Genomic DNA, 13,565 nt, shown 5'->3' on the forward strand with positions numbered 1-13,565 from the left:
AGTGTAGAGGAATTTCACCCCAGTGAAATCCAGGTAGTTTTAAGTTCCTGCCAGGTTGGTATTCCCTCTGTGGAAGTATCCAATAGAGCAAGGGAGGTGAGCCAGGTTGAGCCTTTAAGTGTTCTGTGTGTGTGCATGTGTGAGACCTTACACAGACACCACGTACCTGTGTGACATAAATACTGCACCAGGTCGTGCTGTGGGTGCTGAGGAGACACTGTACTTCCCTCTGCAGATCCTCTGTTCTGGCTTGTGACAAGCTTGCCAGGGCTCTCTTCTCTTTCCCTGCTATCATACAATCAGGGTCAAATATTTTTACTTTATCTCTTCTCATGAAAGTGAAAAAAGAGGCACAGCTTCCTTATTATAAGATAGCTTTTCTTCTTATTTTTCTCTCATCATCTGTGGTACTATGATTAATCTGGAGGTTGTTTTGCTTTCTTCCCCGTTTGCACCAGCTGTAAGAGACACTTCAGCTTTTCAGTAGCTTTGTCTTCCTTGTGGAGGCATTTTTCTCAACCACCTCTGGCAGGTCTGCAATGCTGGCTGAGCTCCCTGCAGGGTCCAAGTATTTGTGTGTTGAATTTGATGAAAACAGACGTGGCCTTTAGAGTCCTAGCAGTCCTCCTCCATGCTGGCATTGGTGTTTGAGGGGCCACCTTCCTGGTTCTTCCTGCTTCTCTGTGTCCAAATGGTTTTCAGAGTAATGTTTGTACACAGGATGGATTCCTGGGAGAGGTGTGTAATAATAAATTTGTGAGACCATGTAGCCTCCTCTATAAAGCTGATTATTCTCTCCCTTCAATTGCTGATATTTTCTGATTCAGTGTGAAAAGTGTCTCAGATTAAAATCAACAGCAGACAAGATATTTTTGTGTGAAGTTCCTCTGGGAGTGAACAGAACTTTCAATTTTTGTTATTTATTCCTATGTCTGTATGCAATGATATTTTTCTGATGCATAGAAATTACTGATGTTCAGCAGGTGAACACCAGGTCCTTCACAAGGACACTAAAGCTGCTGGAAAGGGTAGGAGTCTCTGTTGAACAAATGTTAGTTTCCATTCTTTTTGCCCTGGAATTTAGCATGAACATGTTAAATGGAATAAACACATCCTGTTTCCTTTTGTAACAGTGGGATACCATCCATTACTGATGCATTATCAAGTGCCTGTTTTCTGAAAGGGAATGTAATAAAAATGCTATTTAGGTTCCAAGGCCAGAGGAAAGCATATTCTCCATGCACTCCAATTTCACTGATTTTCTCTTCTTCTGGATGCTGCTTTCTGGGTTGTTAGTCATGAGTGTAAAATGTGTAGTTATGATGAATTTTGCCTGCTGTTAAAGCATTCTTCAGAAAGACAGATATTGGCTGTTGTATGTCAGGTTCAGCCTGTGTCCAAGAGCTGTGAACTCCCACAGGAACATAATGCCTTTGCAAAACTTGTTCTCTGTGGATATAAACCTATGGGAGAATATCAGTTATTAATTAAAGAGAAAAAACCAATTTGCTAAAAGGCTATAGAGACATACAGCAGGATTGTGTGTATTACAGTATGTCAGACAAGAAACAAGACTTTGTTAGAGAAAGGTAAATAACATATAATTTACATTCAAACACTTTTCCATGCCAGACACTTTTTTCTGTATCCTTTAGGGCTTCTGGGGTGGTAGTTGAGAAATGATTCAGTTAATGTCAGACCTGGAGAAGTGCTGAAATACCTTTTAGCAGCTACACTGTGTCACTGTGCCAATGAAATATGTTGGCCTTGGCCTGCTGTCAGATGTGTTCTGTCCTTCCTCACCAGTGTTTTCCCAGAGGTGCCACCAGTTTGGCTGCTGTGCTCAGCCATGTAGAAGAAGATCCAAGCTTTATATTTTTATGCAGTATACAGTTAATGACAAAAGTTTTACTAAGAGGAATAGTTCAACTTTAAAATCCACCTTTTTTCCTTCTGCTCTCCCCAGAGCTGTGACTGAGAGTATAAACCAGCTCATCACACTGTGCACCCAACAAGCTCCTGGGCAGAAGGAATGTGATAATGCACTCAGAGAACTGGAGGTATTATTATATTTCAAAAGTTCTTATAAATAAAAGTGGGCCCCAAATGTTTGTTTCCCTTATATTCTTTGTCTGAATAGCTCCTGTTACTGTCTTCTCACTTGATATCTGTGTCAGGAATTTTAACTGTGTGCAAGGTGAGCATGGAACCCATTGTAAACATCTTGTAGGTTAGGCCAGAATGAAATTTGCTACCCTGTCCCCATCTCCTCTTTCCTGCCCTCCAAAGATACACTTTAGTCCCTATTACTCATACTTTTTTTTACTTAAGGAAGAATCATGACAAGATGGACATTTCTACTACCACCAGTGCACTGGAGGGAACTGCAGCATCTTGGTTTTTCCACTTGCCAGATGTTGTTGCTGACATCCCACTTTAGGATGATGTTTGCCATCCTCTGCCTTGACCTTTCTTAGTGTAGATTTTTAATGCCTTGTTTCTGCCTTCCCTGTCAAACTGATATGATGTGCATGCCAATACAGGCTCTTGCAAGGTACATTCTTCATCCTGAGTGAAAGGTTTGGCTGGCTAAATAATGGGCCAGTTGAAAGACATCCACTGATCACAGACAGGGCCACTTCCAGTAGTAGGAAATAATAGCTTTTAATTTAAACTAGATTCTTGTTGTTTACTGTCAAGGTCAAAACATCAAGAGGTGACTGGCCTGTGTCAAGAACAATAACATACCATTAAACTTTTTTATTTCTAGCCCTTAGTATCATAAGGATACAAAAGTCATTGCAGGGCATTCCAGGATATTGTGAGTTTTCTTAGGATGTGTGTCTGTGATTCTTATCCCAAAATGTTACAGGAGTTCCCCTAGGAGCCACTTTGTCCTTCTGAATTCTTAGCTTCATAAGTGTTCTCTCCTTGGTCACAGGCAGCAGCAGCAAATCCAAAGAGTAGAAATAGAAACCAGGAAATCAGGCTGTAAGGTAAAGCAGCGAGCAGGAGGAATGAACTGCTGTTTCTCAGGACTTGCTGAGAGACTAAAATGGGGAGAGATCTGTGAAATGGCAGGGATGTGAAAGGTGAATTTGCAGCTAATGAGCCACAGAAAACTGAGAGCTTAGAGGAGAAATGTAGGCTTAAAAAGCCCTTGCAGAGGGTTCTGTGCCAATAGCACAGAATTGCACATGCTGGCATGGAGCGTGAGCAGGGCCAGGAAAGGGCAGAAGGAAGAGCTGTAGCATCTTCAACTTCCTAGAGACAGGTAGTGAGAAAGGCCTGGATATATGGAATTAGATTCATTTCTGGAAAAAGGGAAACAGAGGCAAAAGCAAACAGTCCTGAAATCAGACTGGAGACTCACATCAAAGTAACTGGAGGAGCCAATGAAATTTAAGATGTCTTAACTTTTAATTTCTCTTTACAGTGATTAAACTTTTGCCTCTTCCCTTCATTTCCTGAAGTAATTATACACTATTCCTAGTCTTTCCAGGGCTTCTTAACTATTAAAAATGATTGTTTCTGTAGAAAGAGTGTCTCAGCATGGATTTGATAGACTATCAATAGTCTCTGTGGTCTTCTTTGGATGCTCTAGAATACTGGTTTTAGAGACAGCCTTATTCTCTAACCTTCAATGAGGTAGCTAAACTTGCCCAGAATTGGAGCTGAAAAGAGTACCATGGGGTTTGCAGTAATTGCAAATGTATGTTAGAGGGAAGTTTGTGCTGGCTTGTATTTTGTCATTCTGTTCCTTATGTTCTGAGGGCCTCTGTCTCCAAAGCAGTGTAAGTGCAGCAGGAACCTTGTTTGCTTTAAAAGTTATTTAATAGAGCACAACAAGAAGACATGCTGCAATGTCAGTGAGAACTGACACACAGAAGAGACAACTGGAAATTGCTTTCTAGACACCTTCACCTTCTCTTTTGTCACTGCTATAAGGCTTTAAGACAAACTTTTACACAGCAATAGGTGAGCTGTTAAAAATACTGTGGGTGTTTTCTTAACATCTTAAAGTTAGAAGGTGGGTTACAGGAAAAGTCCCAGTGTTTAAAATCATGTCTTGATTTCCTTTAGGTGGAAAGCAAATGTCAAGATACAGCTTCCAGTATCTTTCTCTACTTAATTGATTTCACTTTCATCAGAAGGACTAAAAGTCTTTTCTGCATTATATTTGGCAGTAAAATAGTGTTCTTTAAAATTTGAAAAAATACACGTTACACGTGTTTATGAATTAGCCTCCTGCACTTTGCAGCTTTTTACAAGTTTTGCTATCTAATTGAATTAATTCTTCTCAATCAATATATGGCTGATTGTCACATTGTTATTTTCAGGACTCAGAATTGCCTCAGAAAAATAAATTAAACCCAACTATATGTAGTTTCCTGAGAGACAATTTTCCTTTGTTAGGGGAATCTGTTGACACTGTAGGGGGGGCAGGCAGGTGGTGGATGTGTGCTCAGTTCAGTAACCCTTAGAGTTTCCAGACAGTGCTCAACAAACAGCAGCTGTTTTTCTTATCACTCCATTAAATTTATTTATGAAATTTAAAATAGTACTGAAAACATGTGTTGCACTGTTGATACCTGACAGAAAGCCAGATTGACTCATGTCAGGCTGAGCATCTCTGACCATATACCAATCATCACAAACACGAGGTAAACCTGAATTTCCAAGAGATTTGTGGTGCACAAACATGGAGCTCCCAGAGCTCAGTTCCTGTCAGGTGCAGTTTCCTGCATGGCACACCCTCAGGGATTATGTAGCTTTGGCTGCTTGCTAGCGACAAACATGTAAGATGACACTGGGATAAGCCAGATAGGCGTGATGGTGTGTGTTCTTCTCAGCTCAGTATTTCAGACTGTCAATAATCAGTTTCTTTCATTATTTCAGACAGTTAAGGGAATGCTGGATAACCCAAATGAACCTGTGAGCGATCTCTCATATTTTGATTGTATTGAGGGTGTAATGGAAAACTCAAAGGTAATTTCTTTTTCCTACCTGTGTGTCAGTTATAAAGTGTGTTTGGATTTTCAGAAGTTTCCCCATGCATATTGAAGGTTAGAGGTGTCAGTATTTATAGCTAAAATGTGTGCTACACTCCTTGATGAACTCTGCTGAAGATATGTCTCTTACAGCTAATTTCAGGTTTTGGTCACTCAGAAGGTGTGCTGCCTCAGGAAGAAATTTTTAATGAAGTGATTGGTACACAGTGCTCTGAAAGCTTCTCCTGTGCACTAGACAGCATGTCATACTTTGGAGTGCTGTATTTTGACTGCAGCAATGTTAAATTGGCCCAAAGCATGAATGGGAGGGCTTGGCAATGAAACCCCATTGTACTGTTCTGTGCAGAATAGCTTTGATAAATGTCTGAGCAGTCCAGACAACCCAGCACATCAGAGAACCTGTGGGAAACCTCTTCAATTATTTTTAGTCCAACGGTGCTGTACATCTTTCTTTGAAGCTGGCTTTTGGTGTCCTTATTATCTGATGTGTTGGAACTGTCTCATGTGCCTTCTTCTCTAAAAGAAAAAGAGTACCCAGTGCATGTGTGTTATCTTGCATCTAATGCTCTACTGCAGTCAGAGCTCATTTTGAATTTTAAACCCAAATGAACTGAATTCAGTGGGACAGTAATGTGGGAATTCATGTGCATTCTGACACTGAGATGGTTCCAGAAGTCTAGGTGCAGTTTCATTTCCACTCAGCTTCAGTGAGTTTGATTACAAAGATAGATGATCCTGGATGTGTCAACAGCATCTGCAGGACTGGCTGTCATATTCTGCAGTCTGTGAAATGCACCTGGTGCCAGGTTAGCTGTGAGCACTAATGGATGACAGCAAAACTAACGAGGGTTAATTCCATACCCTCATATCACTTGAGCTGTGGTGGTGCTTATGTTCCTTGGCAGTCCAGTGTCAGTGTGCATGCCTGATCCATCATACCACACAGAGGAATGGGCCCAGTTTGGTGATATCTAAAAACTCTGGAAGCCAAGCCCAGGGGGATTGTGGCCCAAAATTGGTTTCCGGCCAGCAATTGCTTGCCTCTAAATGGTAGGGATGCATATTTGGAAGATAACTCTGTTTTTTTAATTTCTGAGGTTCTTGGAGAATCAATGGCGGGCATTTCCCAGAATGCAAAAACTGGGGATCTTTTAGTCTTTGGAGAATGTGTTGGAGTTGCATCCAAGGCTCTTTGTGGCCTCACAGAGGCAGCAGCTCAGGTAAGAGACTGAAAGGCTGTAAAGCAATTAAGTTTTTATCAAGCTCATGTTCTGGGTTTGTAAATCTGAAGTTCACTTCCCTGTGGTCAAACAAGTGATGACTTTGTATTTCATGGTGTGTTCCATGTAGATCCACAGAAATTGTGCAGAGCACAATAACACACATTTTCTAAGGAAGGGAAATAACTTCTAGAAGGAAGCTTTGCTGAGGATAATGCAAAGCTGCCACATATGGAATTCATGTTTGTAGCTCAAGCTCAGAACTATTATAGAGAAATGAACAAAAAAGCCACAATTAAAAACAATGAATCAACTTCTAGTTTGTAAAAGCTCTTAAGGGCACTACAAATTTCCACCATTGGAACCAAGAAGAAAACTGTTTCAGCTGTTCAGATACTTTTAGAATAACCAAAATTCTAAAGCTGCTACAACAAATTAGGGTCTGATCTCTATGGTTTCACTGATCTGATAACTGAGTGAATTATAAAGAGCTGATACAGTCACCTTGGTGAAGGATTTGGCTGTAGGGGATCATACTATGCATCTGAAAACCTTCTTGATCTCTCCAAATGTGTAATGCATTGGTATGGACTAAATCTCCTCCACATCTAACTCTGAGTTGCCTTACTGGCATATTAAGGTGACAGATAATTGTATCTGTAATAGATATGAGGAATACTTCATATATGATTGTGACAGTTCAGTTAAGTTGTGGTTGTTGAGAGGCATGAAACTTCTAACTGAGAGGGGGAGGTAAGGTTGGCCATCAGACCCTTGAGCTGCAGTGAGACCAGCAGCTGCAGGCCTGGTGGGACCTGCACTCAGCAGAAATGCCTTTGCTGGATCACTTCTGTAGCCTTGACAAAATCCCCCACTGCCTCCAACCATGGCTAATACAGTAAATAACTTGCCAGTACCTGTAACTACTAAACCTTTCCATTGGCCGTGCAAGTGACAAGTAATGTTTTCAGGGATAGCAGCCATCTAAACAGTGGACTATTCATTTTGTTTCAATTAATTAAGTTTCTCAAGCAGAAGGGTATGTTTTCTTGGTTTCAGTGGACTCTGGAGATGTATTGCAGAAAATAAATGGTAATTGTGTTTCACAGTATGATTTCTGAATAATCTCTGACCACCATGTGCTATGACATATGGCCAGCAGAGATCCTCGACAGATTTAGCATGATTTATAGGCTTGTTTTCTTCTTTTCCCCATTTCTAGGCTGCTTACCTGGTGGGTATCTCGGATCCAAACAGCCAGGCAGGTCAGCAGGGCCTTGTTGACCCAATTCAGTTTGCCCGTGCCAACCAGGCGATCCAGATGGCTTGTCAGAACCTGGTGGATCCCGCCAGCAGCCCGTCGCAGGTGATCCTGTGTCCAGTCACAGGGGTTTTGGTGTGACTCCATTGCCTGCCTTTGGACACTGCAGAGCTGCAGTGTGGTTCCTGTCCCGCCCCTCTGACATTTTTTGTCTGCTCTTTACAGGTCTTATCAGCTGCCACAATCGTGGCCAAGCACACGTCTGCTCTGTGCAACGCCTGTCGCATCGCTTCGTCCAAAACAGCAAATCCTGTTGCCAAGAGACACTTTGTGCAGTCTGCCAAGGAAGTTGCAAACAGCACTGCTAACCTGGTTAAAACTATCAAGGTACAAATGCTGCTTAACTGTGCTTCCTTCTTCCTTTGTGATTTTTGGGGTTTTCTTGTTTGGTTTTTTTCTCCCTGTTGAGACAGAATCAGAACAGTTAGGAATGGCTTTTTACCTTCTTGGATATGCATTGTTTAAAAAATCACTAATAGAATTTTTGAAGATCTGAATTGGAAAACATGTTCAGTGGGTAACTGCTGAATTCAAGATGAAAAAAATTGGGCAGTTTTAATATTAGGAGAGGCAGCTTGGCCTATCCAGTATGAAACCCCTCAGGATTGATGTATTTAATAAGCTTTCACCATAAGAATAATCTACAAACAACTGCATGTGAAGGTTTTTAATGGTGTTCAGTTCCCCCAGTATATGGAAATTTTTGGAGCTATTTCTGACAGCTTTACCTTATCTACAGGAGAAAAAAAAAGGAAATAAATAATGATGGGAACCAAACAGAAGCCATTTATGATGCTAGTAGTCTCCTGCTAATAGTAACCTTTTATTTTCCAGATTTCTGCCAGTAATTTGGTAGGGGGTAGGTTTTTTTCATGCAAGCAGAATACTTGTGAAGCCATGGAGAATTCACAATTCTGAACCCTTCTGGAAGCCATTAAGTGATCTAATCTGATTTCATTAGCTGAAATGTTTAGTCTGAGATTGTGAGAGAGATCGTTTGGCTTGGGTGAAAATGAGAGCAATATATTACTGGTTTGCTTAAAACAGAAATAACTGAAAAACTTCAAAATCAGTCCATAGGAAACAACAACCTTCACAAACCACCAAAAGGTGAGAGTTAGCCCCTTCCACCCTTTCCAGTGTGAGGTCCTAGGGCTCTTGAGAGACCTGAGTCTCATTGAAGAGAGATTTGAGAGACTGATTGGACTGCAGTGACAGAAAACCTGCAGCAGTTTATAGTCAGTAACAAGCTGAGGAAAGAAACACACACCTAAAAGATCCCATTCTTTGCATCAGTCTTGTTGGTGGAGGAGCTTTCAAATATCATAAGCACTCAGCAGTTTAAAACTAGGAAGACTTACACCATCTTCCTTCAGTTTTGCTAAAGAAACCCATTCAGACAGAGCTCAATCCTGATTTGATTTCCAGGCACTGGATGGAGATTTCTCAGAGGAGAACCGCAACAAATGCAGAATTGCAACTGCACCTTTAATAGAGGCTGTGGAAAATTTGACAGCATTTGCTTCAAACCCAGAATTTGTCAGCATCCCAGCACAGATCAGCGTTGAGGTAAGGCAGGATACTGCATTTCCATCCTCCAAAAGTTGAAAATGTTGAATTAATCGCATGTTGGAAGAGAGTGAGTGCAAAGACACCAAAGTATTGGGTTTCTGGGTGTTCACAGGGCATTTTGTTGTCTTTTGTTTAACCTCTGACCTTGGCTTTTCTACCAGTAGGATGCACATTTTGGTTACAGAAAGTGCTGCAAGTCTGCTATTAGCAGTCATACAGCATAGGTGATTTGCATGTTTTAGTAGCTGGATTCTTCTATGCAATACAATAGTAAATATCCCCTTTGTTTTTCCCTCAAGAGCAGTTTTAACAAATGGAACCTAGTTAGTTCTGAAAAGAATCAAAGGGGTGTTGCTGGGTTTTTTCCTTTTTGCCCACAAGTTCTCCATCCTCAAACTGTGTAACTACAGCAGAATAGAATGTGAAGAGACTAATAAAGTATTCATTGGGTTTGGGGTTTTTTTCACAGGGAAAAGAGATAAAAAAGCAAACCCCTCAAGCTTTGTAAAAGCTTTGGAGTAGAGGTCATGTGTTGCTACTGGGCCCCCAAGGGCTGCTTGCTGCTTCTGTCAGGCTCTGATCCAGATGGCAATATCAGATGATGCAGTACCTGTTACAGTCTCACATCTGTGGGGCTGTAACTGAGATCTAAGTGTGTCCTCCAAGTCTGTGGTACCTGGGTTTAGCAGATTATTGGCAATAAAATAGATACACAGATGATAACCCAGTCAAGAGTCATCAATCATCACTTGGAGCTGGTAGTCTGACTGGGGAAAGGGCACATGTGTTGATGACAAAAATTTTTGTGACAAAGTATATTTTCAATGATTTTTCTGTCATCTGCAACTAGACAAGTGTCATTGTTTTCTCTTGTTTCTCAGCTGGAAAAGGCATTTCTTACCTTGAGAGACATTTCTTAAGTACATTTCAGAGAAAGCTGTTGGATTGATTATTTTTGTTTTATTTCTGTGTTGACTATCTGTGAATATAAATAGTACAGTGGAGGAAATTATAATTCCATTTTAATGCTGTTAATTAGACTTTTATGAGCAGAAAGTGTGGATGAACTCAAATAAATTATAATTTAAATGTTCTTTCTGTTCTTGTACCTTCCTGACCACAGGGATCACGAGCACAGGAGCCAATTCTGGTTTCTGCAAAGACAATGTTGGAGAGCTCATCTTTATTGATCAAAACTGCCCGTTCTTTGGCTATCAACCCCAAAGACCCTCCTACATGGTCTGTACTAGCAGGGCATTCCCATACAGTCTCAGATTCTATCAAGAGTCTTATTACCTCTATCAGGTATGTCTTTTGTAGTAATTGAGCAACTTTTCATAAAGCAAAAATGCCATTAGCACATAAAGCCATAAAGCACAGGCCATTAGCACTGTTATTTTTCATGGATGGAAATTAGTCTGTGATGCACAATATCTCCACAGTTAGACTGGATGTTTAATTATAATTGATGACTGCAGCACTCTGCAGCACAGGGTGTTCTGTGTTTGTATTCTGTTTTCCTGCTCTGGTTCCACCCCCAATTCACTCTAAGGTAAATGTAATAAAGAATGCTGTAGGAAATGAACACTAGCTAATACTGCCTCCATGTAGATCGTGTACCAGCATGCAATACATGGGAAACAGCTTCTTTTATTTATTTACTTTTTAAAGAGTGGGCCTGTGTGCATTCAGCAAAGACCCTGCTCCTTGCCACTGTGCTCAGTTGAGTGTCTCTGTCTTGCAGGGACAAGGCCCCAGGACAGAGAGAATGTGATTTCTCCATCGATGGGATCAACAGATGCATCAGGGACATTGAGCAGGCCTCGCTCGCTGCTGTCAGCCAGAGCCTGGCCACCAGGGATGACATCTCCGTGGAGGTGAGGCAGAGAGCACAGGCACAAACAGAGGAGTGCTGCACACCCTGCTGCTCAATCACAGCACAACCCACTGCCAGTGAGGGGAGAAGTGGCCCTACTGTATCACTTCTCCAGAGATCCCAGAATCACCTGGGAACAGCAGGGCTGAAAGTGGTTATTTTTCACTGCCACCCCCATATTATTCTGACTTCTATGCTGATATGACAGACTGATAGAGTTTTTGTGGTGTCTTGCCATGTGGAAGCCAGGATTAGTTTCTGAAGATTCATACTATATTTGTTTCTGAAGGTTGTCTATTACTAGAAATCCAATGACATAAATGTAAATGTTCTTTTTTCTTAATGCCTAGTTTGCCCTTTAGTAAGTGAAATTGAGGATATGTTCACTTTCTTCTCTGCCCTCTTCCGTGTCTCAACTCATGTTGAGATTCTCATCTTGATATTTGTCTTTTCATACTGTTGTTTCTTAAAATTAAGTGTTTATTGGGGTGGTTTCTTCGGGCTGTAACACTGCATACTTAGAAACATGTCAGACCAAATGAAGCTGTGCTAAAGAAGTCATTGCAGGAAATATGTCATAATTCATTTTTGTTGATGAAGTTATGTTGTAATTTATTTTTATTGAAATGATGAAGTTACCATGTTCACCATGTTGAACTGAAGTAAATTCTACCAAAAATGGCAGTTATTTATAAAGCAGTAAAGGAATGTAACAAAGTGCAAAAATAATATTTTTTTCCTCTTGCCTGTCATGCGAGTGACCTTAATCCTGATGGCTGCCAAGATACTAAGTGCCTCTGAATTAAAAGCCAGTATTTTTATCTTGACCAGGCCATTAATATGCTTTTAATATGTTTACTCCTGTCCTGCAGATTGTATTCAGGAAGTCACTCCTCATCTCTGTCCTTCAGGGATGACATTTTTCCTTTGCCAGTGGATTTCTCCCACTAGCTTCAAAATTTGCAGCAGAGTTTTTTCCTTGCACAGTATTTTCTCCTTTTAAAATGTTTCTTCACACTTCAATCAGTGCTCCTGACAGTTTTCTGATTGGTGCAGTGATACTAAATCTTTGTCAGGGCAAAAATAGCTTGGAGGTGTTAGGGAGGCCTTGATCACATTGCAGTGAGAAGGGACACCTACCCCTGAGTGTGGTCAGCACTCTCTCCCCAGATTTGTCATACAAACCTAGGAGGAGCAGGCCCATGACAGGGTTGCTGTTGTTGAAAGAGGGTAGGGAGAAGAAATGAGGCAGTATGTGAGGAAAACGAGCAGTGTGGATTTCTGCATTCTGCCACAGCAGGTGATTTGAACAGCTTTGAGGATGTTGGCTGGTCTGAGGGTGATTGTCAAGTGTGGTACAGCTGGATAAGAGAACAGCTGTGATAGCAACTGACAACTTCTCTTTCTTTTAGGCTCTACAGGAGCAGCTGACATCAGTTGTACAGGAAATTGGGCACCTCATCGATCCCATAGCCACTGCAGCTCGGGGAGAGGCAGCTCAGCTGGGGCACAAGGTACTTTCAAAAGGCATTTGAAATCTTGGACAGCTGAATGTTAGGGAAGACCCCAATTTCATAGCAATTTCTCTTCCTATGGGAGAGCAGAAAATACATTTTTAAGGAGAAAAAATATGGAATTTTCAAATACCCAGAGCCAAGATCAAATAAACCTTTATACATTTTGGGCTAGCAGAAAGATACTCTCACTGTGGTTTTTGGTTAGGGCTTTGTGTAAATGTCTTCCTCTGTTATATGGAGTGTAAGTAGAGTCAAGGTCATGCTTATGTCTGTCAAAAAACCCCAAATGTTAGAATGCATGTACCAAAAGCATATTTACAATGGTTATTTGCAAGATTTAGGAGTTTCTCACATAGCAAGTTCTCATCCTGTGGTATATTCTTGAGAGTAAAAAGCATAGAGGCAACAAAGATTGAGAGATTCCTCCCTTGCCCAGAGGAGATGGTTTTCAGGGATGCCCATGTGGCTCCTGTGACACTCTTGAGTTACATATCAGCTCAAGGCACCGTGTGCTTCTGGAGGAGATGTGTGGCTTTGCAAAGGGGTTGGACAGTGAGGGGAGGCACAATCCCTGGGCACATGATCCTGACTCAGTGCTGTACAGTGCAGAAGCATTGTGCTCCTTGAGCTAACCCACATCTCAATGGTAAACAGGGAATGTGTTTTCTCTCACTTTCACCTGAGAAATGTGGTTAATGGCTTTCTGGGGCTGTTCTGGCCTTCTTAGGTAACACAGCTGGCGAGTTACTTCGAACCCCTTGTTTCAGCTGCAGTTGGTGTGGCATCCAAGACTCTGAATCATCAGCAACAGATGACTGTGCTGGACCAGAGCAAGACTCTAGCAGAATCTGCCTTACAGATACTGTATGCTGCCAAAGAAGGGGGAGGAAATCCCAAGGTAAGGTGGTTGTGTGGCATTAAGGGTGAGACAGGAAGGCAAGTTTGGCAGAAAACCCAGCACATACCTGTTGTACAGTCAAGGGGTATGTTTGCAGTCAAAGTGTAAGTGACAGCTCTCTGATGTCTCCTGAGAGTGGAAACATTCTT

At 41.4% G+C, this 13,565-nt stretch overlaps 1 protein-coding gene across 7 annotated transcripts in view; it reads left to right on the plus strand.

The window, feature by feature from the left end:
- TLN2 (talin 2) overlaps positions 1-13,565 on the plus strand; it is a 133,368-nt gene that overhangs the window by 88,505 nt on the left and 31,298 nt on the right. For all 7 annotated transcript variants that reach the window (XM_086849224.1, XM_086849222.1, XM_086849223.1 and 4 more), the window contains 10 exons: positions 1,967-2,060; positions 4,900-4,989; positions 6,110-6,232; positions 7,455-7,598; positions 7,719-7,880; positions 8,982-9,122; positions 10,249-10,430; positions 10,870-11,002; positions 12,414-12,515; positions 13,246-13,416. In XM_086849224.1, coding sequence (XP_086705350.1) covers positions 1,967-2,060; positions 4,900-4,989; positions 6,110-6,232; positions 7,455-7,598; positions 7,719-7,880; positions 8,982-9,122; positions 10,249-10,430; positions 10,870-11,002; positions 12,414-12,515; positions 13,246-13,416 — 1,342 coding nt within the window. The remainder of the gene's footprint in view (positions 1-1,966; positions 2,061-4,899; positions 4,990-6,109; positions 6,233-7,454; positions 7,599-7,718; positions 7,881-8,981; positions 9,123-10,248; positions 10,431-10,869; positions 11,003-12,413; positions 12,516-13,245; positions 13,417-13,565) is intronic.

This window comes from Cyanistes caeruleus, chromosome 13, assembly GCF_971803275.1.
Source record: "Cyanistes caeruleus chromosome 13, bCyaCae1.hap1.1, whole genome shotgun sequence".
Taxonomy (NCBI): Eukaryota; Metazoa; Chordata; class Aves; order Passeriformes; family Paridae; genus Cyanistes; species Cyanistes caeruleus.